The sequence below is a fragment of the Mytilus edulis genome, chromosome 8 (assembly GCF_963676685.1).
Source record: "Mytilus edulis chromosome 8, xbMytEdul2.2, whole genome shotgun sequence".
NCBI lineage: Eukaryota > Metazoa > Mollusca > Bivalvia > Mytilida > Mytilidae > Mytilus > Mytilus edulis.
In genome coordinates, this window is record NC_092351.1 from 47,202,496 (window position 1) to 47,225,867 (window position 23,372).

The 23,372-nt window shown below is 33.8% G+C and overlaps 1 protein-coding gene across 1 annotated transcript; it reads right to left on the reverse strand.

The window, feature by feature from the left end:
• Positions 1-8,184: 8,184 nt before the first annotated feature.
• LOC139485748 (uncharacterized) lies at positions 8,185-22,933 on the reverse strand. The gene is made up of 3 exons (XM_071270405.1): positions 22,277-22,933; positions 8,993-9,175; positions 8,185-8,607 (listed from the first exon to the last, which is right to left on the reverse strand). Exons 1-3 carry the CDS (start codon positions 22,605-22,607, stop codon positions 8,540-8,542), a joined length of 582 nt encoding a protein of 193 aa, XP_071126506.1. The 5' UTR covers positions 22,608-22,933; the 3' UTR covers positions 8,185-8,539.
• Positions 22,934-23,372: the final 439 nt, after the last annotated feature.

A 23,372-nucleotide genomic window follows, 5' to 3' on the forward strand; every position in this document is an offset into this window, starting at 1 on the left:
AACATAAAATAATTGAGTAACTTTTGTACTACCTATTTTAAAAGTAAGGTTTGCACAACCTTCTACATGTAAAGACCCCCCATTTACGGACTGTAAATTAGCCGTTTTCTTTAGTTATTTTGGTTTATCCCTCAAAGTTTCAAAAATTATTTTGTGTATCAAAGAAACACTAGCGCCTGAATCTACGAGAGCTCTATATCTTTGATTTTGAATTTTAATTAAAGTTGAATTTGGAGCTCCTGCAACATTTATAGAATAAGTAGGTAATTTATTTTTAATTGTACTCTTATCACTGGCTTCAACGTGACAAGAGCGCTTTAGTTTTCCGGATATACACTCCAGTTTTCTACCATGTTAACAGTCCTAGGTTTTCTATTTGGGCAATTTGGCCTAATATGTCCCCGTTGATCACACTGATAACAAACTATCTCATTATTTCTTCCCGAATTCCCTTGATATTGTTGCGTTTCAACTTCATTTACTTGTCTATAGGTTCCCCTAGAACGACAATCTCGTGCTATATGTCCTACCCTACCACAAGAATAACAATTAATTTCCCTATTTCTACCCGAATTTCCGTGATATGTTTGCATTTCTACGGCATTAATTTGTCTCAAATTTCCCCCAGAACGACAATCACGTGATACATGACCTACTTTACCACAAGAATAACAACGTTTTGCATCACGATAATGATCAATTTCCATTGGTTCATGAGAGTTCAAAGGTTCAGTCCGTCTTGGTCTAGTTAATGTCATTGGTCTTATCGTTTTATACCTTGGTTCGTCTACCCTTTCCGTTCTTAAAGTAAATCTTTTTCTCAAATTTTGTTCAGTCATTGCACTTTTAACTGCCAAAGAAAAAGTAGCTGGGTTTTCTCTCATTAATTTCATTTTTAAATAAGAATGAGCTAAACCATCTATAAAAATGCCTACGAGTTCCCTTTCTATAGTGTCATTATGTCCATCTAAATCTGAATATGCCTCATTTGCCAAATTCAATAAATTTTCTGCTTAAATTTGAACAGACTCGTCCCCTTTTTGTTTTAATTGTCTCAAAAGAGTTGACGCATGTTGAGGGTCAGTAATTTCTCCAAACCTTGAAGTTAATTCTTTTTTTAATTGTTCCCAAGTGGTGTCCCGATGGTCTCTTTATTTTTGTAGGTAATCTGAACAAGACCCTTTACATGTTTGAAAAGCTATTTCCTTGATTCTATCCCTATCATTAAAAAGTAAAGCATATTTTTTCAATTGACTTAATCCAGGCTTTAAAATCTTTCGTATTACCTTCAAAAGGCGTTATTCATTGAACTACGTTTTGAGAACAAATCGCTGATTTTAAACGGGAAAACCAACGGTCTAATCTATATAAAAAAGAGAAACGAGAAACACGTAAGAATTACATAAACAGACTACAACTACTGTACATTTGATTCCATGTATATTTGAAAGTTTAAACTTGGTTTGTAGTACATATAGATCCCTAAACTCAGATTGATTTGTAATATTCTCCTTTTTTTTTTTTATTATTTTCTAAAACATCAGAAAATAGATTTTGCATATAATCAAATTGTACAAAACAAATGTATACACATCCCTTATCAACACTAAATCCATCTAAGCATCATGGTTTTACGATTTGATCATATCTTTAAAATTCGATTTTGTTTTTATTTTTCAATTTACATGACTTGTAAAATTATAAACTAATAAATACAAATATTTAAGTTCCATTAAAACCCCTTTTATTAATGTAAAAATCGAAAGCAAGCGCTATTGAAATCCTTTAAATAACCATGGATTTGGAAAATTATGCAAATGAGATAAACCATTACACTATTACTGAAACACTATTGACAAGCATTAATCAATTATCCAAATGAGATATCGACTTTGTGTCTTTATAGTTCACCAACAACTAGTGTGATATTGTGCATCGTGCATGGTTCATGTATTCTAAAATGTAATTTGAAAGTTTTCATCAAATTAAATTCCTGGAAAACAAAGAAATGCTGACTACTTGAAAATGTGTTTTAATCATTCAGGTGAAGATATGAATTATATCCGGATTAATGAAAATTTGTTTACTAACATAATTAACCATAATAGATGTTCTATACTAATGTTCACGAGGCCGGGATAAGGTATCGGTATTGGATGTATCTATTAACAAATGTAAATATGTTAATAAAACTTAGTTTTAATGAAGAAAAAAAAGAAAAATTGTTTTAAAGCGGGAGTATATCAATTCGATTACTTTAATTGATCTTAAAGGCACAGAAAGTTCATGTTTTGTAGCGGCCCTAAATTAATATAATTTGTCGCTGAATGATGGGTTGTTAATGGGTGCAAGCCAATGCGACACTGATAAGGGGTGGACAGAATTATAGGAACTATGTAATGAGACGACTAGAAATGAGAATTTGTTTGATGAAAGCTTGAGGCAGGGTGGTTTGAATCGTGAGAAAAGTGTTGTTAAACAGATAATTCATGTTGATGAAAAAAACAGGAGTGCAGAAGAACAGAATATGGAGTGAAGTAGGAGTTTGGGGAGGGAACTGGGAATCAATTCCCCCTGTCCACCAAATAAGTTAAAGCCATTAAAGAAATAAGGGAGTGGGGCCCGGCATGTATGTAAAAGGATCATTTATGCAGGGGATGCAGACCACAGATTGGTCTAATTTGACAACTGATCAATAAGACAATGGATGCCAAATGTAATAGCACTTTCTAAATTTTAAAAAGTGAAAACAATATACAATTTATTCAATAGTACATTTTTTATTATGTAGGACAAAAGTAGAGAAATATAGCATTGAATGACTTTGAGAATGCATCCCACAGTTTCCACTGGTCGGATAGAACATCAGTCATCAGACATCTCAATCATTCAATGATGTCAATAACCATATGCAGCTTTAGCTTAGGCAGCCTGTATAGCGCCACTGAGTGCTTTTAATCAACAATATTTTTTCAAACTACTTATATAAAACTATTAAGTCTTTCAACAAAGGTTATAAATGATAAGAAACGATGCAAATATTGAACTTTACAACATAAATAATTATCTTTAACAAGGAATTCAAAGAAGTAATATCTATTCAATTTAACAAATATGTACTAAAAAGTGGCATGTTAATCGTTAAATATAGAAACACGCAATTTCTATTTTTTAACAAGGGAATTAACAATTACATGACAATCCTGTCTTCCAAATGTATTTAAAAACTTTTTGCTTATATAAACTGTTACTAATTAGAAAGAAAGAAAAAAAAAACCTATACACACTGAAGATAACATGTGTTTTAGTTGCAACAACATTATTGTTGATAAACAACTGCCAACCTGTACCAGAAACAAACAATGGTTTGGAACAAACTATACACTACGATCGACAACTCGACTTAGATTGTTACTCACATTTGTTGATAATGTAAACAAACATTGATTTAAAAAAAAACGGTAATATGTAGCAATAGATAATAATCAGAATGCTGGAGTAAAGATCACCAGGAAATTGATCTGGTTTGCCGCCTGGAGATGCCGATAAGTGATATTTTACAAAATCATGATTTCGGGGGGAATTGTCCTTGCCAAAATTACAATTAATTCAGGTATCTTACATTACTAACATATATTGATACCAGGATAATACATTGATAATACTGCCTTGTAAAAAATACCTTATTGTCAAAGAATACAGCAATGGTTCTATCTTTGACGGCCAAAGCAAAAATCGTGATGATAACGCATGCAATTCCGGAAATTGACCGTCTCCAAAAATATTAAATTCTAAATTTAAGTTATCGTCCTTTTCGCGCCAGACGTCTATTGAAAAAAGGCTAATTGATGACGACGAAGGTGTCCTTTGTATGAACGTACAGTTTTGTAGAAAAAATTGAAGAAAAAGCGCAAACACATCAAATAAACGAAATGCAGTCATATTCGTACAAGTATTTCGTTCTGTTGGAAATGATAGGATAAATCTTGAGTGATGCCTATCAATTGAAATACTACCACAGCTCACTAATCGACACCAACTAACAAAAGTTGAAAGATACATCAGAAGGGAGGCGAAGGATAGCAAAGGGACATTCAAACTATAAAGCCGAAATAACTAACAATGTCATGGTTACGAAAAGGTAACTATTGTGTTACAGTATGTATCTTAGAATGTAATGTAAAATGTAGACACAAGTGTTTTCATCTTTTTTTGCTCTGTTTATAAGAATTGTCTATACTCATGCTACTGAAACGCTCAAAAGTACATGTATTATGTTATTATGTGTGACGTTTAAATAGGAACCATTATTTCAACCGACGATGAAAACTAATTATTCCTGTGTATTCATTCTGTAGTGAAAAATCGAATGCATTTACCAGTATGCATAATAGGATATGCTATATATATTTACTTACATTCAGAGCAATTCATTAACGTCTAAACTTGACGAGATATTATTTCAAAGTCCTACCTTTAGATGTGGTTCTCTTTATTTGAATGATGACGCAAACAATCACACATGCCTCTTAAAAAACTGTTAGAAAGGTATTTGAGTATATTATCTCGAGTTTGATATATATTTAAAAAAAAGAATGTAACACATTGCAATTTAAAAATTAAAAAGGATGGTTCAAAATCGATAGATGTATTTGATGCATAGTATCGTATGTCATTAAGTAGAGACTAAGAGTTAGGTTATAATGATACTATTATTTGTTATAGATAAAAGTGGAAGTAACTAAGGCGATCGTAGGTTATAATGTCACTATGTGAAGAAAAATATACAAATCATGATAAGTATAATTTGCAAGTTAAACTTATTATTTTATATTGAAAACTAATCCCATTCTGTGGACTGTCTATAATAAAGGTAAACAAATATCCATAACTGCACACAACAGCTACATTTTGTTAATACAATATAGTGATATTTTCGATACGTATTTCGTTTTTTGTTACCTCTTTGAAGATTGTTTGTTTTGCCAGAACTAGTTTTTTTCTACCTATTTTACATTAGTGTGTTTCAAGATAATAGTAAACATTGTTGACATAGATAAGATGCATATTAAAACTCTATTTAAGAATGTATGTGACAGTAACGATAGGATGTTAGTAGCAGTCGACTGCGTTCTTCTGGACACGATCGCTACATACAAAATTGAAGAAAATAAAACTATGAGAGGGAGATCATTACAAACCATCAGTCGGAAAAGTCTATATCAACTATATCTTGGCTATTCTCATCCGACGTTTCTCGTGACAAGTCCACATATATATATAGATATAAAAACTATGTCTTGCATCCATACCGTATTTCTGCAAAGCTGTTAAAAGGATAGACGTCAAGGCTATGCCACCCATTTAAGCAATAGATCTCCAAAGAACCAAACCATAGACTATTAACTTATTTCAGTCTTACAGTCACTTTCCAAACGCATTCATAGGGCCTATTAGTTCAACAGAAAAACAGGACATTAACAAAAATGTATGCTTCTTTCGGAGGAAGATTGTGAGCTTAAAAGTGAACAGTGAACCCATTTTTTTTTTCATTTTTCTATTAAGTATATGATAAAGGTCATTTATCAAAAAAAATAGCGAAATCCTATATTAAAAAAAATATGTATACCCGCCAGCCCCCTTAAGCCTGAAAAGGGTTTACTTGATAGGTGAACTGTTGGATAAACAGGCGAACACATAATATTCCAAATGCCATTCAAGGCGAAGCTGGCGCGAAAGAATACAAAGAATTGCTTTGTGCTATAGTTTATATGAAATATTGAATTAACGACTAATAATTAAATAATATGTTTCTTAACATCAATAGTCAAACAACAGAGCTAATGCCTTGCTGGTTTTTCTCAATGGAAGCTTCAGAAGCATATTTTTCTTTGATAGAAAGTGATTGTTTGTATCTAACACTAGAACAATGTGACTAAATATGTCGTTGGAAATTTATTAGTGTTCTTATTAAACAAACAATACCAGCCTCGCGCATTATAAAAACAATGTATTTCGTCCACATGTTATTATTAGTCCTCTGCGCTTATTCCCCTTTAAAGAATTTTAAGTAACAATATTTTTCTAACATAAATCTTGTTTGAATTCAAGCCATCTGCTATTTCTTATTTTCACGATTTGTTATAAATGGTAAATCAAGATTTGTTTTGCTGCCTCCAAATCAGCACAACTTAAAATTTGTTTAAGCCCCAGTCCCACTAGACCACGATCGCACTACGCTCACCGCGATCTAAAATAAATTCAGATCGTGGTGAGGTCGCAGTATGAGCGGCATGAAAATGTTAATTTACATTGCTTTCACGATGCTACTACGTCCTCAGTACGCTTCTACAACGATCCCGCTACGATTATACGACGTTTTCATCGCGCTTATTCTGCGACCTCACTATGCTTATCAAGATCTTTCTACGCTTATCACGTTCTCACTACGACCATACCACGAGTTATCCGATTGCAACACGATCTTACAGCGTTTCTACTGCGCTTATGAGACGTTCTTACCACGATTATACTACGTTCATACTGCGATCTTACTACGTTCTCAGCAAAAACGTCAACATCGTGTTCCATATCAATACAGTTCCATTCCTTCTGTTTCTGATTGATACGTAGATTTTTCTGAAATAATACAGTCATGCCACCAAAATCTACTAGAACACGTGGGCGTGGTGGTAGGGGTTGATGTAGAGGCAAAGGGAATACTGATAGTAACGAATCCTGATCCAGCAGAGATGACGGACCGATCAATGCAACCTAAATTACAACCTATTGCTGGTTCATCAAGCTCAAATGACGATATTTTTGTGAACGATAGCAGAGATGACTCAATATTACTAGATATAGGAAGAAGTGGTATGAGTCAATGAGACAACTCTCCATCCAAGTAACAATTTATAAAAGTAAACCATTTTAGGTCAAGGTACGGCCTTTAACACGGAACATTGGCTCACATCGAACAGCAAACTATAAAGGGCCACAAAATTACTAGTGTAAAACCATTCAAACGGGAAACCCAACGGTCTTATCTATATAAAAACGAGAAGCATGGTTGGAAAAATGGACAAGAAGTCCTTATTACAAACAAACAAACAAAACCTTGAAAGATTTCATATATTTTATGTGAAAATGACAATAAGAATGAAAGTCGTAGTATGAACGTAGTGAGGTCGTAAGAAGAGCGTGATGAGGACGGCAAGGGCGTGCTAGAATCGTACTGTGGTCTTGAACAGCGTGATGTAAACGTGGTATGGTCGTAGTAGAAGCGTAGTTGGGTCGCGTTGAGAACGTGATGGTCGTAGTGAGGTCGTAATAACGTCGCTGTGAGATCGTAGCGCAGTCTCTCCGAATAGAATCACACTTTCGCTTAGCTCTCGCGACCTTTGCGATCTTTCCACGACCTTAGTGCGCTCTCACTACGCTTCTACTACGACCTGTTTTCGTCACGACCGCACCACGATTGTTTTGAACATGTTCAAAATTGGCCATGCTCATCACGATCTTGAAGATCTCACCACGACCGTGCTATGACCTTACTGCGATCTACACGATCGAACTACGATCATCAAAATTTGCATTTTTTTCGCAGATCGTAGTGCGATCGTGGCCTAGTGGGAGTAGGGTATTAGTAAAATTGTATGGTTGATATTTTGTCAGCATACCTGTTTAGTAAATATCAGAAACAATAAAGGAAGCATGTATTAAATTCCCACGATACACCGAGAGTCATGTGTTCTGTTATGATACAACAGTATCTTTAACAATTCACTAATATCGCAACTAAAAACATCATTTTGTATGTGAAAATAAAGTTAACTATTTTAAAATGCACTAACGTCTTATACGTTGCTTAAGTTAACTATATTTACACATCTTTGCACGAGAATTTATCCAGCATGATTTTTTTTCAAAATGTTCAATTAAATTTTTGAAGTATGATACTTGAAATTTAACAACAAAATACACAATTATTTTTAGTATTATAATTATCTAGTAAAGAATTATGCCATCCACAATTTGTCAACTACTTTCATCGAGCTTTCATAGATAAAGAAGCAACACTGAATGAACAATGAAACGATTAATGAAACAAAAAATCCGGGAAAAGGAAAAAAAACACAAAAAAAAATCTAGTAGAGGCAATATAAAATTGGAATTGAGCTGTGTTCATTTATCTAAAGCTTACTAGGTTAAACAGAATATGTTGCGACACTCGCAGTCGCATAAAACAAATGCAAAATGGGAAGAAATATATACACCCCGACAATTGTGTACGTTGATAACCTTTCATGTACACAATGTCATAAACAAAGTCTTATAAACTCGACATAATCCGTGTTGTTATAGTAATACGGCGCGTAAAGGTTAATATCCTCTTCAATTCTGATCCACACAAGAAGACAGAAGCCTGGTTTGTGATATACAGCCACACATGTGAAGTCAGGTCTACTTGTACATGAACTTTTACAATGGTTGGCGGTAATATATGTCGGTAACCCGCTTACAGTAGCATACCATGACATTAACGTCTGAGGAGGATAGAAAACTTCCCAGCTCTTGTCTCGTAGTTCGCACTGTACGTACCACATTCTAGAAAAAATATATTGAATTAACATTGACATTGAAATTTATTGAAATGAAGGACGTACACACGGCAAATACTGAAACACATAATTGAAGAAAAGTTAGAAATTCAGTGATTGAAAATTAAAAACATTAAAGATACTAAATACTAAATGCTTGTGTCTTCATTTTGAGGTGGGTCTTGTGTTGTTGTTAATTATTTAATACCTTTTAGTTTTGTTATTAGATATGCAGATTTTTTAAAGATTCAACAGAAAATACGGGAATAATACATTATAACGTAGAAACTGCCCTTTTATAAAGCCATTGAATATATATCATGTATATATTCCAGTTAAAGTTTTTGGTAGCCAAATTTTTAGGCTTCATTGTACGATTATTGTTATCTTACTTTGACACGGATCACTAGGAGTTGACCATGTTCCATTCCCTTGACATTTGATGTCTCCAGTATTTGTAATTGACTCAAATCCTGGAACACATTGATAAGGTATAATATCACCAGCTGTGGCGTTAGTCAGCAGTGGCGTGAATGTTGCCCCAACAACTGTTACACTATTTGTACAGGTCACATCTGTAAGTAAAAAAATGTATTTTATTGTGCATTCTCTGATTACCCTAAGTAGAAATAAGAAGATGTGGTATCAGTGTCAATGAGACAACTTTCGATTCAAGTCACAATTTTTAAAAGTAAACCAGTATAGGTTATAATACGGCATTCAATACTGAGCCTTGACTCTCACCGAACATTAAGCTAATAGTGTAAAATCACAACATAGATTTATGTTTAATTCGGTTCATAGCTTTATCATAATACCAAAATAAACAAATAAATATATATACTCTTTACTTTCTCGAAGTATTCTGTTCACATTTGCTGGTTTAGGATTGTCGCTTTGCATAAATCTTGTCATATAAATATGTTTTTGTTATATTTGTTCCTGTAGCGAGATACAATTAGGTGCATTTAAACATAATGAAGTGTTGAAACCTTGCTTTATCAATCTTTATCTAACCAAGAATGTTATATTCAGGTTCACTTCCAGCTAGCTTTAAACAGGATTTCAATAATCTCATTTAAATACGGTTGAAATCTAAAAAATACAGGCATTTGATTTGCAATGTACTTTGCACATAATATACGCAGTCTTCTTAAAAGAGGGACTAAAGATACAAAAGGGACAGTCAAACTCATAAATTGAAAATAAACTGACAACGCCATGGCTAAAAATGAAAAAAAAGACAAGCAGACAAACAATAAATAGTACACATGACACCACATAGAAAACTAAAGAATAAACAACACGAACCCAAGGATTTCAGTAATGTTCCAGATAATCATTCATTTTAGTACGATTCGGCTTAATCGGTTTATGCTTGTGTCTGTAATGATTTAAAACAGTGTGTTTGCTTTGGTGTGTTGTATTTTATTAAGAGTGTTCACATTATTTTTTGTTTCTTCTGATGGTTTTTTCTATGCCCTGTTTTTGACCTGCGATGCATTATCATGTTGCAGCAATCCATTACAAGGGTTTCATTTATTCCTTCTAGTGTCTTGGTAATTTTTAATTTGAATATCTAATTGCGCTGTCGAAGAAAATGTCATAGAAAATGAAAAAAGAAACATTTTAAAAAAACTACAAGGTTATATTTAATTTAGCATGAATATTCTGTTTCTTAAAACTTTACACAATTTGCACGAAACAAAACAGGCCGTCCGGAAATTAAATCATGTAAAAAATATAAGTCTGAGCAAATCCAATATTTTTGAACTTCCTGTACCAAGTCAGTAATATGAATTTTTTTTTGTCAATTAACTTTTTATGTGTTTGTACTTTATTTTTAGCTCACCTGGCCCGAAGGGCCAAGTGAGCTTTTCTCACCACTTGGCGTCCGTCGTCCGTCGTCGTCGTCCGTCGTCGTCGTCCGTCGTCGTCGTCCGTCGTCGTCGTCCGTCGTCCGTCGTCGTCCGTCGTCGTCGTCGTTAACAATTTACATTTTGAACTTCTTCTAGAAAACCACTGAATGGAATGGAACCAAACAAGGCATGAATGTTCCTTATGAGGTGCTGACCAAGTGTTGTTACTTTGTAGCCGATCCATCATCCAAGATGGCCGCCAGCGGGGGGACTTAGTTTAACATAGGACCCTATGGGAAATTCATACAAATGACTTCTTTTAGAGAACCACTGAATGGAATGAAACCAAACATGGCATGAATGTTCCTTATGAGGTACTGACCAAGTGTTGTTACTTTGTTGCCGATCCATCATCCAAGATGGCTGCTAGCCGGGGACTTAGTTTAACATAGGACCCTATGGGAAATGCATACAAATGACTTCTTTTAGAGAACCACTGAATGGAATAAAACCAAACATAGCATGAATGTTCCTTATGGGGTGCTGACCAAGTGTTGTTACTTTGTAGCCGATCCATCATCCAAGATGGCCGCCAGCAGGGGACTTAGTTTAACATAGGACCCTATGGGAAATGCATACAAATGACTTCTTTTAGAGAACCACTGAATTGAATGAAACCAAACATGGCATGAATGTTCCTTATGAGGTGCTGACCAAGTGTTGTTACTTTGTTGCCGATCTATCATCCAAGATGGCCGCCAGCGGGGGACTTAGTTTAACATAGGACCCTATGGGAAATGCATACAAATAACTTCCTCTAGAGAACCACTGAATGGAATGAAACCAAACATGGCATGAATGTTCCTTATGAGGTGCTGACCAAGTGTTGTTACTTTGTTGCCGATCCATCATCCAAGATGGCCGCCAGCCGGGAACTTAGTTTAACATAGGACCCTAAGGGAAATGCATACAAATGACTTCTTTTAGAGAACCACTGAATGGAATAAAACCAAACATAGCATGAATGTTCCTTATGGGGTGCTGACCAAGTGTTGTTACTTTTTAGCCGATCCATCATCCAAGATGGCCGCCAGCAGGGGACTTAGTTTAACATAGGACCCTATGAGAAATGCATACAAATGACTTCTTTTAGAGAACCACTGAATTGAATGAAACCAAACATGGCATGAATGTTCCTTATGAGGTGCTGACCAAGTGTTGTTACTTTGTTGCCGATCTATCATCCAAGATGGCCGCCAGCGGGGGACTTAGTTTAACATAGGACCCTATGGGAAATGCATACAAATGACTTCCTCTAGAGAACCACTGAATGGAATGAAACCAAACATGGCATGAATGTTCCTTATGAGGTGCTGACCAAGTGTTGTTACTTTGTTGCCGATCCATCATCCAAGATGGCCGCCAGCCGGGAACTTAGTTTAACATAGGACCCTAAGGGAAATGCATACAAATGACTTCTTTTAGAGAACCACTGAATGGAATAAAACCAAACATAGCATGAATGTTCCTTATGGGGTGTTGACCAAGTGTTGTTACTTTGTAGCCGATCCATCATCCAAGATGGCCGCCAGCGGGGGACTCAGTTTAACATAGGACCCTATGGGAAATGCATACAAATGACTTCTTCTAGAGAACCACTAAATCGAATGAAACCAAACATAGCATGAATGTTCCTTATGGAGTGCTGACCAAGTGTTGTTACTTTGTAGCCGATCCATCATCCAAGATGGCCGCCAGCGGGGGACTTAGTTTAACATAGGACCCTATGGGAAATGCATACAAATGACTTCTTCTAGAGAACCACTAAATGGAATGAAACCAAACATAGCATGAATGTTCCTTATGGAGTGCTGACCAAGTGTTGTTACTTTGTAGCCAATCCATCATCCAAGATGGCCGCCAGCGGGGGACTTAGTTTAACATAGGACCCTATGGGAAATGCATACAAATGACTTCTTTTAGAGAACCACTGAATGGAATGAAATCAAACATGGCATGAATGTTCCTAATGTGGTGCTGACCAAGTGTTGTTACTTTGTAGCCGATCCATTATCCAAGATGGACGCCAGCGGGGGACTTAGTTTAACATAGGACCCTATGGGAAATGCATACAAATGACTTCTTTTAGAGAACAACTGAATGGAATGAAACCAAACATTGCATGAATGTTCCTTATGCCGTGCTGACCATGTGTTGTTTCTTTGTAGCCCATCCATCATCCAAGATGGCCGCCAGCATTGGACTTAGTTTAACATAGGACCCTACGGGAGATGCATACAAATGACTTCTTTTAGAGAACCACTGAATGGAATGAAATCAAACATGGCATGAATGTTCCTAATGTGGTGCTGACCAAGTGTTGTTACTTTGTTGCCGATCCATTATCCAAGATGGCCGCCAGCAGGGACTTAGTTTAACATAGGACCCTATTGGAAATGCATACAAATGACTTCTTTTAGAGAACCACTGAATGGAATAAAACTAAACATTGCATGAATGTTCCTTATGAGGTGCTGACCAAGTGTTGTTACTTTGTAGCAGATCCATCATCTAAGATGGCTGCCAGCAGGGGACTTAGTTTAACATAGGACCCTATGGGAAATGCATACAAATGACTTCTTTTAGAGAACCACTGAATGGAATAAAACCAAATATGGCATGAATGTTCCTTATGAGGTGCTGACCAAGTGTTGTTACTTTGTAGCCGATCCGCCATCCAAGATGGCCGCCAGTGGGAGACTTTTGAATGAAATTAAACATGTTCCTTTCCTTATCAATGAGGTTGTGTTGTCACTTTTAGCCAAATTTTATATTTTTTCATATGATTTCAAAAACCCAAGTAGAATCAGGTGAGCGATACAGGCTCTTGAGAGCCTCTAGTCTTTGTATGTATATCTTTAACGATTCATGTTAAATAATAAGTGCTATTAAATTGATATTTTAACACTAGTTTAATATTATTACGTTCAAGTTAAGTAGTAACTATTCGAGTTTTTGTTGTTTCGAGACGAAGCCGAGAACTAATAAAGTTGCCCAAAGACCTAGTTCGACTGTACGGTGACACAATACATGATCAATATAAAATCAGCCCCTTTTAAAACAATGATTTGAATTGAAAATCAAAAGGTGACTGGAAACCAAAATGATGTTATGAAGGTAAAAGCAAGATACATTTGAATTAATTTAGTTGATTTTGATATAAAATTGTCAGCCATTTTAGAGATGACATGCAGCTAATTTAGCTCTTGTATATCTATGAATTTAACCACATATCATCAGTGTAATCCTTATATGCTAGGTGTATTTTAAAAGACACATGTATCGCTAGCAATTGAGCAGCATTTACTGTACTTTATGCATTTGATCAACTTCAAACTGTTGTCTGATCGGTTATCAGGTGGACTTTTCGAAAGTTCATTTAACATTTTTAAAGATCTAATTAAGTGTATCGTAGAAGGGCAGAAAAAACTTGTTTAGAGGATAAATACTAATAGAATTAGATAACACACACACACAAATATATATATTTTTTTTAAAGATATGGGTTGATAAGATCTACTTGTAAAGTCAGTCGTCAAGTACAAATTTTATTCGATTGCACCTACTCTGTTGTTAATTCACATTAAAAAGGTATTTCGTGTAATCAATATTTTAGTTTTTAGTATTTTCAATGTTATTAAAGAAGCTTTAATATAAATGTATAACATGACAGATTCTAAAGCGAGATGATGTATCAATTATTTTTGCTCTATACATTTTCAAGACGGATAAAACAACTCAAACGCGCTCAAACACAAAAAGGTGCACTCGACATTCTCTTTTCGATTAAATCATTGCTCATTTTAGGATGTTTGCATAAAACAATGTCACTGCAGGCAACGATGCATAATACTGCTTTAAAAAATACATCTATTATCTTTGTGATGATTTTTTGGGCGGAATTTATTCTCATGCACAAAGCAAACTCACTTGTATTTGAACATTTAACAATCGACTTTTTTTTTATGAAACTTAGTCTTCAATTTAAAAGTTTACAAATATATTAAAGCTCTATAACATAATATAGCTAAACACATATTCTATATAAGATGAATTGAATCCTAAAATTCATGCACTTGAATCAAAGGAAAAAACCTCTGATATAGCCTACTGAGACTATTTCATATTGGTCGATAATGCCCCGAAATGTGATTCTCGTTCGCTTCTTACATATTTCCGTACGCAATAAAAGAAAAGGTATTAATTTTCATAATCTAAATTATATGAATAGCGATACATAATCAATTAAGTAGTGATGTTACCCCGTATAAGATTACGAAACAACAAAATTATCAAACGAATGTTTATCATTTACATGGCAAGTTTGAATTCCCCTGTTTATGTTTGGTATGATAACAAAAAAAGTTTAACACTAAAAGTTATTTCACTTCTGACTGCAGAATGATAATAAAAGAATGACAATATATAGATTACATATAGCTGAGAGGGTGAAAGAGTAGATTGTTACCCCGAGGACGCATTGTCACTGAGGAAATGCCGAGGTTGACAATGCTTTTTCGAGGGTATAAATCTGCATATCACCCTCTCAACTGGATGTTATTTAATTTATAGTTCTGAGTGTTTTATCATTATGGTCTTCAACTTTTTAATTTAAAGTTAAACTACTTAACTATGACGTTATCCACATAACAAAGTAACAGTTATTAGAAAAACAACAGGAATAAATTAGGACAATTTGTGAGGTTTTATTTATAACGATTTTTTTTTATGACAAAACGTCAACCAACAGAATTGTCTTTAAATTTATTGATGTAAATACCATTCACTGTTCGTTGAATGATAAATTTTTAGATTGGCCTGGTCAACAGGATGGCATTCCCAAAACTGTTTTCTACTGAAGCAAACAAATATAAACCCTAGAGAACCAAAATAACTGAATAAATAAGAATAAAGTAAATTATCTCCCTTGTATCATTATTTTAAAATCTGATATTATAACTTGAAGTATAATAGTTCTGAATGTTTACCGTTTCTGCATGCCTTACTTTGTATAATCGAAGTTAAAATATTTTACCATGTTAAATACCATCCGCATACGTTTTCACATATTCAAAAACGATGTGCAAGTGCAAAATAATTTAATTTCGTCGATTTCAATTAGAGATAATAATTAACATATATCATCCTCTTGATTATTTGAAATATAATTTACCTCGCGAGGGATATGTTTAATAAATTATTCATATTTGCAATGATTAAAGTCCTTATAATACACCACACGCGATGAAAGCTTGTTGACATAGTATATAGATTCCCGTATATTGAATAAAATATTGAATAATTCAAATTGAATACTGGTTGATTAGTTACATAATGAAGAGTTGATCCTATATACCTTATGTACATATTTTCCGTAGGTTAAACACAACAAATTCATTTTATCATCTAAAAGCAGAAAACTATATTTTATGAATATAACTTTAAATTATATTGATTTGATCCCGATAAATGAGCAATAAAAATGGTATATCTTATTATGTTTTAAAGAATGAAGAGGGCTTTATCTTTGGCCTTAATAAACTATGAAGAGGATTGAACAGAAATGATGATCGGTTAAGTCTGTTTTTCAAATAGTTATCATCAAAAGTTTCTTATTTTTTTAGACTTCAGTCTTTTTCGTGTCCCCATAGGCATTATACAAAACTAATATATAATTATTGATAAAAATGTTGATGAAACAATTCACATAATTATAAGATCATGTATTATTAGACAAAGCAGGTACGTTATATTAGGAAAAATGTCAAAGATATAGAAATTAACATGAACATTTGGGATTTTCAATTTCATAATTATCAAGATTAACAATATGATTAATGAATAAGATTGTAAATAAGTTTTTTTACGCTGATTTAATGTTTCTTGACTTTAAAAAAATTCAATCGAAGTGCTTTAAAACTAGCAATCAGTAAAATACATGAAAAGCAACGACGGTAATTTAGTGATCTGAACTATCATGAAAACTCGAAGACATTATGCATATTCATCTTGAAAGTAAAGTGCCCACTTATAGGATGCATGACTGTAGATATATACAATGCAACTTCCTATAGGAACCCCCTTTATGGCTCTAAATGTGCCAATTTTACAACAACATGTAGAAACCTTTTAAATAACAATGTATCCTGGAATAGAAATTTAACATGTGATACAATTCATCTTAAAGATTAAAACTTTTAAAAGATGATATAAGATTGTGCGGCATACTTTCACCATTTATTTGCCTCGAACTTCTAATAGTTTACACTGAAATTCCGTACTACCCTTCCTCTCAGGCTCACTAAAGGTCTTCTTCAAACTTGGAAACATTTCAATGATGTGTATCTACGAGATAACGCATAGGTATCCTAACTGAGAACCAATAGGCAATTTATACAAAATATATGAACATAAAAGGATGTGAATCAGCTTTATTTACAAAATGCAACCTTTAAAGTAGATAATTGATAATTGAAACATTTATCACGTGAATACTTCTATTTGATGACAGACAAGTTGGACCAATTAGATGATGGCAATCTGATTTGATTTTTTACATACTTCAGACTGCACACTTAAATTGCTCTTCCATCAAACTCTCGTCTGGCATAACAAATTGTAGTTCCAAGTATCTACGACGGACTTGTTCACAAAACGTAATGAATTATAAACCATTGTTTGCAAGTCAATATGATCATTTGAAAATAGTTGGTGATAGACTACTCGTTATTAGCATGTGTAAGGTTGTTTACTCCTCTGTTTTAGAATAACCAAAAATTTATTTATAACTGTTTGTATCGTTTTTCGTTAAAGAGATAAATCATTTAAAAGGAGTAGGTCCAATAAGACTTTTTTTGGCTCCAAAATATAACAGTTTTACAAAATTGTTAAAATGTAAATATTCAGTTATTTATTTGAAAGAAGAATGCCTTTGCTACATAAATATGGGCTGTTTTTGACAATACAATGCACATAAATCGGTAACTTGATTCATTAAGTCATGCTAAATAACTGAAATCTTCACAACTTTAGCATTTTAGTTAAACTTTAGACGGTTTCCGTCTTAAATGAAAGTGGCCGCATTTGTGCTCATTGTTCATATTGAAATGTTTGTTATATTTGCTGATAATACACAACATATATAAAGGTAGAGTTTTTTATGACTACATCAGTTGAAATCTTTCACAGAAACTAATTGAATCAACTGAAATAGACATTTGAGTGTTTAAAAAGTGTCCAAAATCTTTCTTCAGATGGACCTGAAATGTGAGGCCAAAATCGGCCATTACTCCTTTGTCCGGAAATGTTTTTTTATTCAATATTGGCACCTATTTCTTTTTAAAACCTATGGGGAAAAATCATATTATCTTTTCACAAATGGCTTACATGTATACAACTATTTGTTATTATCAAAATATAAAAAGAAAAGTAGTGATTAATGGGAAAATATATCATTGACACTAAATTACATGGATAACCTAGAGATTTCCCAAAATATGTCATTAATACCGAAAAATAGTCAACTCGAGACCGAACATCACTGATCATTACCTCATGCTCTACGTTGAATATTTTTCAATGTTTGAATTTTCGATATAGTAATTCTATAATTTTCCGAACTAGGAATTTCGATATTCTAAAAAAAATATAACTTATTAAAGTACTTACTTGCCAATGTGATATTGTAAAGGCGATTATATGACAAGGTCATCCTTTTCGGACATTTTTTTTCAGAAAATCAAAACGTTTTTTAAAAGCATTTGTAGGATTCAGAGTCGCGATAGTCACGCTGAGGCGCGATGGTTAACACGCTAAAATACATTGGTTGACACGCTGAAGTGCGAAGGTGGAATTGTGATGTTAACTTTGTTGTTGAAAGCTACGTTGAAGTGCGATGGTCTGCCTGTGGCATTGAGTATAAAAGCATAAGGACATGAGCTTTTTGAATGAAAACATGTAACATCATTAAGGGGGCAACCATATAACTTTTAAAAAGGAGGGAATTTAGGTGATTGTCTGAGTCAGAAAAGTCAAAAAGGTTTCTCGACGCTTTCAATCCAAATAATTATATTTATAATATAACCAATTGAAGAGTTCAAATAGAGAACATTATTCAACGAGTGACCGAACATCATATTAATTCACGAATGTGCGTAGCGCATGAGTTTATCATCAGTGTTGTACGGTCACGATTGAATATTATTCGATATCTAAATTCCTTGATTAGTTATTCTTTTTATTATATTGGCAAACTTTTTTTCAAGTAAAGTCGAATATTTTCGAAACTATATTCTTTTCGACTCTCGTTTTGGTCCGATGTTATCGACGTCTTGGGAACGCCTTTTGTTGTATGACGTCAAAAGAGTAAAATAACCACGCTTTTTCCACATGTGAAATTATCGGTTTTTATTTGACTTGGAAATCAATGTAATTAATTGTAACCATCAAGTTATAATAACATTTCACACTATATGGTATTGGGAAAAACTGGATTCAGACCATTTGTTTTGTCAGCTTTGACAACAGTAGTTGTTAACCAAATACTTTAAATTTTATTTTTGTTAGATATAATTATAAATTTGCCAATGCCCCGATTAGCGCACAGTAGTATAAGGGTTACGAATATATGTTGTCAAAGTGCAAAAAAAAAAGTGTCAGCGTACTAATCAGGGTCTATCTCATTTTATCAATTTGAAATATTATGACAAAACTTAGCAATTGCTCATAATAATTATTCATTTGTTTATATATATCTGATGTCGGAACAGTGTCCTCGAAGTCCATTTATGATTGACTAAAAAATTGCAAGACCTGTCAATTATACCATGAAAAATTAAACTTATGTGCAGATGATAAATTGGGAAGTACATGTAGGGTCCAGTCATGTTAATCTCGGCTTAACATGTTTAAGTCAATTAACACTGTAACCACGTGTACAATAGTTTAAGACATTCGCAATTTGTCTGTTTCATTCCTTTCCTTTGTTAACATGAAACCTTCAACTGCAACCCTATCCTCCTGACTGCAAATTGATGTTGTATTAATTACCATAACAATATCCAAGTGTTATGCTTAACCATCGCACCGCAGCGAAAGGATCTTTGCACTTATACGTAGATAATCGTACTTCAACGTGACCATCGCAATTTAGCGTCCTCATTACACCTCCGAGTCCAACACATTTATTAAAATTATATGTCAGATGTTCAATAGACATTTAATGCCAGTGTTGATTTAGATGAGTAATTTTAATAATTTGTAATCAATATTAGGGTTTGAATCAAGTCCTCACCAAACATATAATTTGCCTAAAAATACTCATTTCAAATAATGGTGTGTGTAATATTTCCTTTTGCATCATCTCTGAATCAACAAATATTGTTCAAAACTACATTAATTGTACATGTTATCGTGTGTCTAGTACAGTTCATATCATTATGAAAATCTTGATAAATTTATGACATCGTTGCGACTTTACAGTTGCCGTCGAGACTAACGTGTCCAGATTAAATTCTCATTTTCGTTTTCTGATGAAATCATTATATTAACGATTGAGTTCTATATTTTTGCACTATCCATCGCGAAATAATGATTCTAAAAAAATCCTTCTTTTTTGTATGAAAGTATAAAAATATTCATTTCTTTTTAAGAAATCCACAACTGTGTGAAACATATATAAATCATATACATGATGATAACACTAAGCTTTCTTTTAGAGTGCGCTTGTTAAGTTAGTATATTTCTTAATGCAAGTATCAATTTAGAAAAAAATAATACATTAATACCACAGTCCCACTAGCTATAGGCCACGATCGCACTACGTTCTGTGACAAAATGAAAATTTTGACGATCGTAGTGAGTTCGTGTAGATCGCAGTAAAGTCGTATCACGGTCGTGGTGAGGTCTTCAAGATCGTGAGGAGCATAGCCAATTTTGAACATGTTCAAAACAATCGTGGTGTGGTCGTTGCGAAATCATGTCGTATAAGAAGTGTAGTTAGAGCGCAGTAAGGTCGTGGTAAGATCGCAAAGGTCGCAATACTATCGTAACGAGAGCGTGGCAAAAAAGTGTGATTATTATTGGAGAGACTGCGCTACGATCTCACAGCGACGTTTTTACGACCTCACTACGACCATCATGTTCTCACCAAGACCCAAGTACGCTTCCACTACGACTATACCACGTTTACACCACGCTGTTCAAGACTATAATCTACTAGACTACTAGACTAATTCTAGCATGCCCGTGCTGTCCTGACAACGCTCTTCTTACGACCTGATTACGTTCATACTACGAATATCATGCTCATTGTCATTTTATCATGAGGTTTAGTTTGTTTGTTTGTAATTTGGACCTTGTCCTTATTTTCTAACGGCGCTACAACCATGCTTAACACATCTGTGTCATCCCTGCTATCGTTCACTAAAACATCGTCATTTAAGCTTGATGGACCAGCAATAGGTTGTGATTCAGGTTTGATTGGTCGGTCCGTCATCTCTACTGGATCAGGATTCGCTACTATCAGACCTCACTAAGCCTCAACATCTACCCCTACCACCAAGAAAAATTGTTCTGGTAGATTTTAGTAGCATCACAGAGTTGTGACCGGGAAATCTACGTATTTATCAGAACTTGAAGGAATGGAACAGTATTGATACGTAACACGATGTTTACATTATTGCTAAAAACGTAGTGAGATCGCGGTATAAACATTGTATAATATTGGTAAGAACGTGCTATAATCGCAGTAGAAGCGTGGTAAGATCGTGTTACAATCAGATAACTCGTGGTATGGTCGTAGTGAGAACGTGATTAGCCTAGTAGGATCATGACAACCGTCGAAAAAGCGTGATGAGAACGGGGATTAATCGTAGCAGGATCGTTGTAATAAGATCGTAGATTCATCGTGAAAACAACGAAAATTAACATGTTCATACCGCTCATACCGCGACCTTAACACGACCTGAATAAATATTAGAACGCAATGAGCGTTGTGCGATCGTGAGACGGGGGCTTACAAGCTTAAGATATAAGAAGATGTGGTATGATTGCCAATAAGACAACTCTCTATCAAAGTCACAATTGATAAAAATAAACCATTATAGGTCAAAACACGGTCTTCAGCACGAAGCAATGGCTCTCACCGAACAGCAATCTATAAAGGACCTAAAAATAACTAGTGTTAAACCATTCAAATGGGAAAATCAACGGTCTTATATATATATTAGTCAAATGCGTTTTGTTTAAATATACGTTTTCACTTTTTTGGTCTTTTGGAAAATGTTGTTTGTGCTGTATTTAGACCCTTTTACAACGAAATTTGTTTTACATGCACACGTATAAAAATTGCGTTTTTTATCCAACGCAATCATTGGTTTCAATTTAGACTCGTATTTATATATATATAACAAGAAACGAGAAACTCTCATGAACCACATCAACAAACGACAACTACAGAACATCAGATTCCTAAGTTATGACAGATGCAAACAATTGCAGCGGGTTTAAACGTTTTGATGGTACTAAATCTTCACCCTTATATGAAACAATAGTGAAACATCACAACATAGAAAAACATACTATAAAATATCATTTGAAATGACTTACATGTAACTCAATCAAAAGACATATTAACACAAGTGGATTTACACTGAACTAATAAATTTGATCTATGATACAATGAAAATATTTGTTTTTTTAACTGAAAATAATCAGATAAAAATGTGCTCTATAATAATTACAATGTATGATATTTACCCGGTGTGTTCCCTTTATAATATCGCCAGTTAACCGATACAATTGCAGACGTCAAATCATTCAGAATAGAAGTGACCAAATTACATTTCAAATCGTTTCGATGAAAGAAAAACGATTTGCATCCACTGGTTTGGGAACACGATATTGCACACTTAATAGCAGACACAGATCGTAATTCTAAAATTATGTTTGAAGTACCAACACGATCATTAAAATTTGAATCTACGATGTATGTTTTTGACCATGCCTGTTGTATTCCTAAACATGCTATCAAACACCATAAAATCACTAAATTCCAAATATGCAAGTCTCGCAATTGAACTGATAGCATGTTTAATTTGCCGTATTCAGAATGATAAGTATCACAAGTGTGTTACAATATCGTCCTGGTGAATTCTAAGATAATTAATGTGTCGATACATTCACGGTTGATGATATCTTCACTATTCTTTAAACATAGCACATTGTTTAATTAGTAATTTATTTATTCATGAACTATATGTTTTGCTGTCTAATGATGAAATTGATTTTACATACTTAATGATACATTTTAAAAGAAATACCGGATTGAATCGTGAGTGACAGTACCGGAATTGAATATTCAGATAACAATCCAATACGAATAGCCTATGTTCTATCCGATATAATATTTGGTTTGAAATTCCTGCAGTTACTGCATAGTATATATGTATCGTGGAATTAAAGTGTAAATATATTAATACGTCTCTTTATTCAACTGTGCATCCAAATATACCTTTAAATATCAAAGAGTTATTGAGTTATTGCTAAACCCATTATCTTTGTTGACATAGCATAAATCAAACACTGAAATATTATTCAAGTGCAGCGTACAGTTTTTTAAATCATATTTCAACAGAATTCTATTGATGATACCATTGTCCATATACTAGAAATAAAAAATCTGTATTTATCTTGCAATCAGCCAACCAGTGTACAAATAACAAGTACATTACTAAATTTTGCTTTATTTGTACTTTAAACAAATAATTTCCTCTGTTCAGTAATAACACATGGGTTTTTTTGGAAAAAAAATGCATAGGTTTTTTTTAGATAAATTTAATCAGCAAAGGTCACA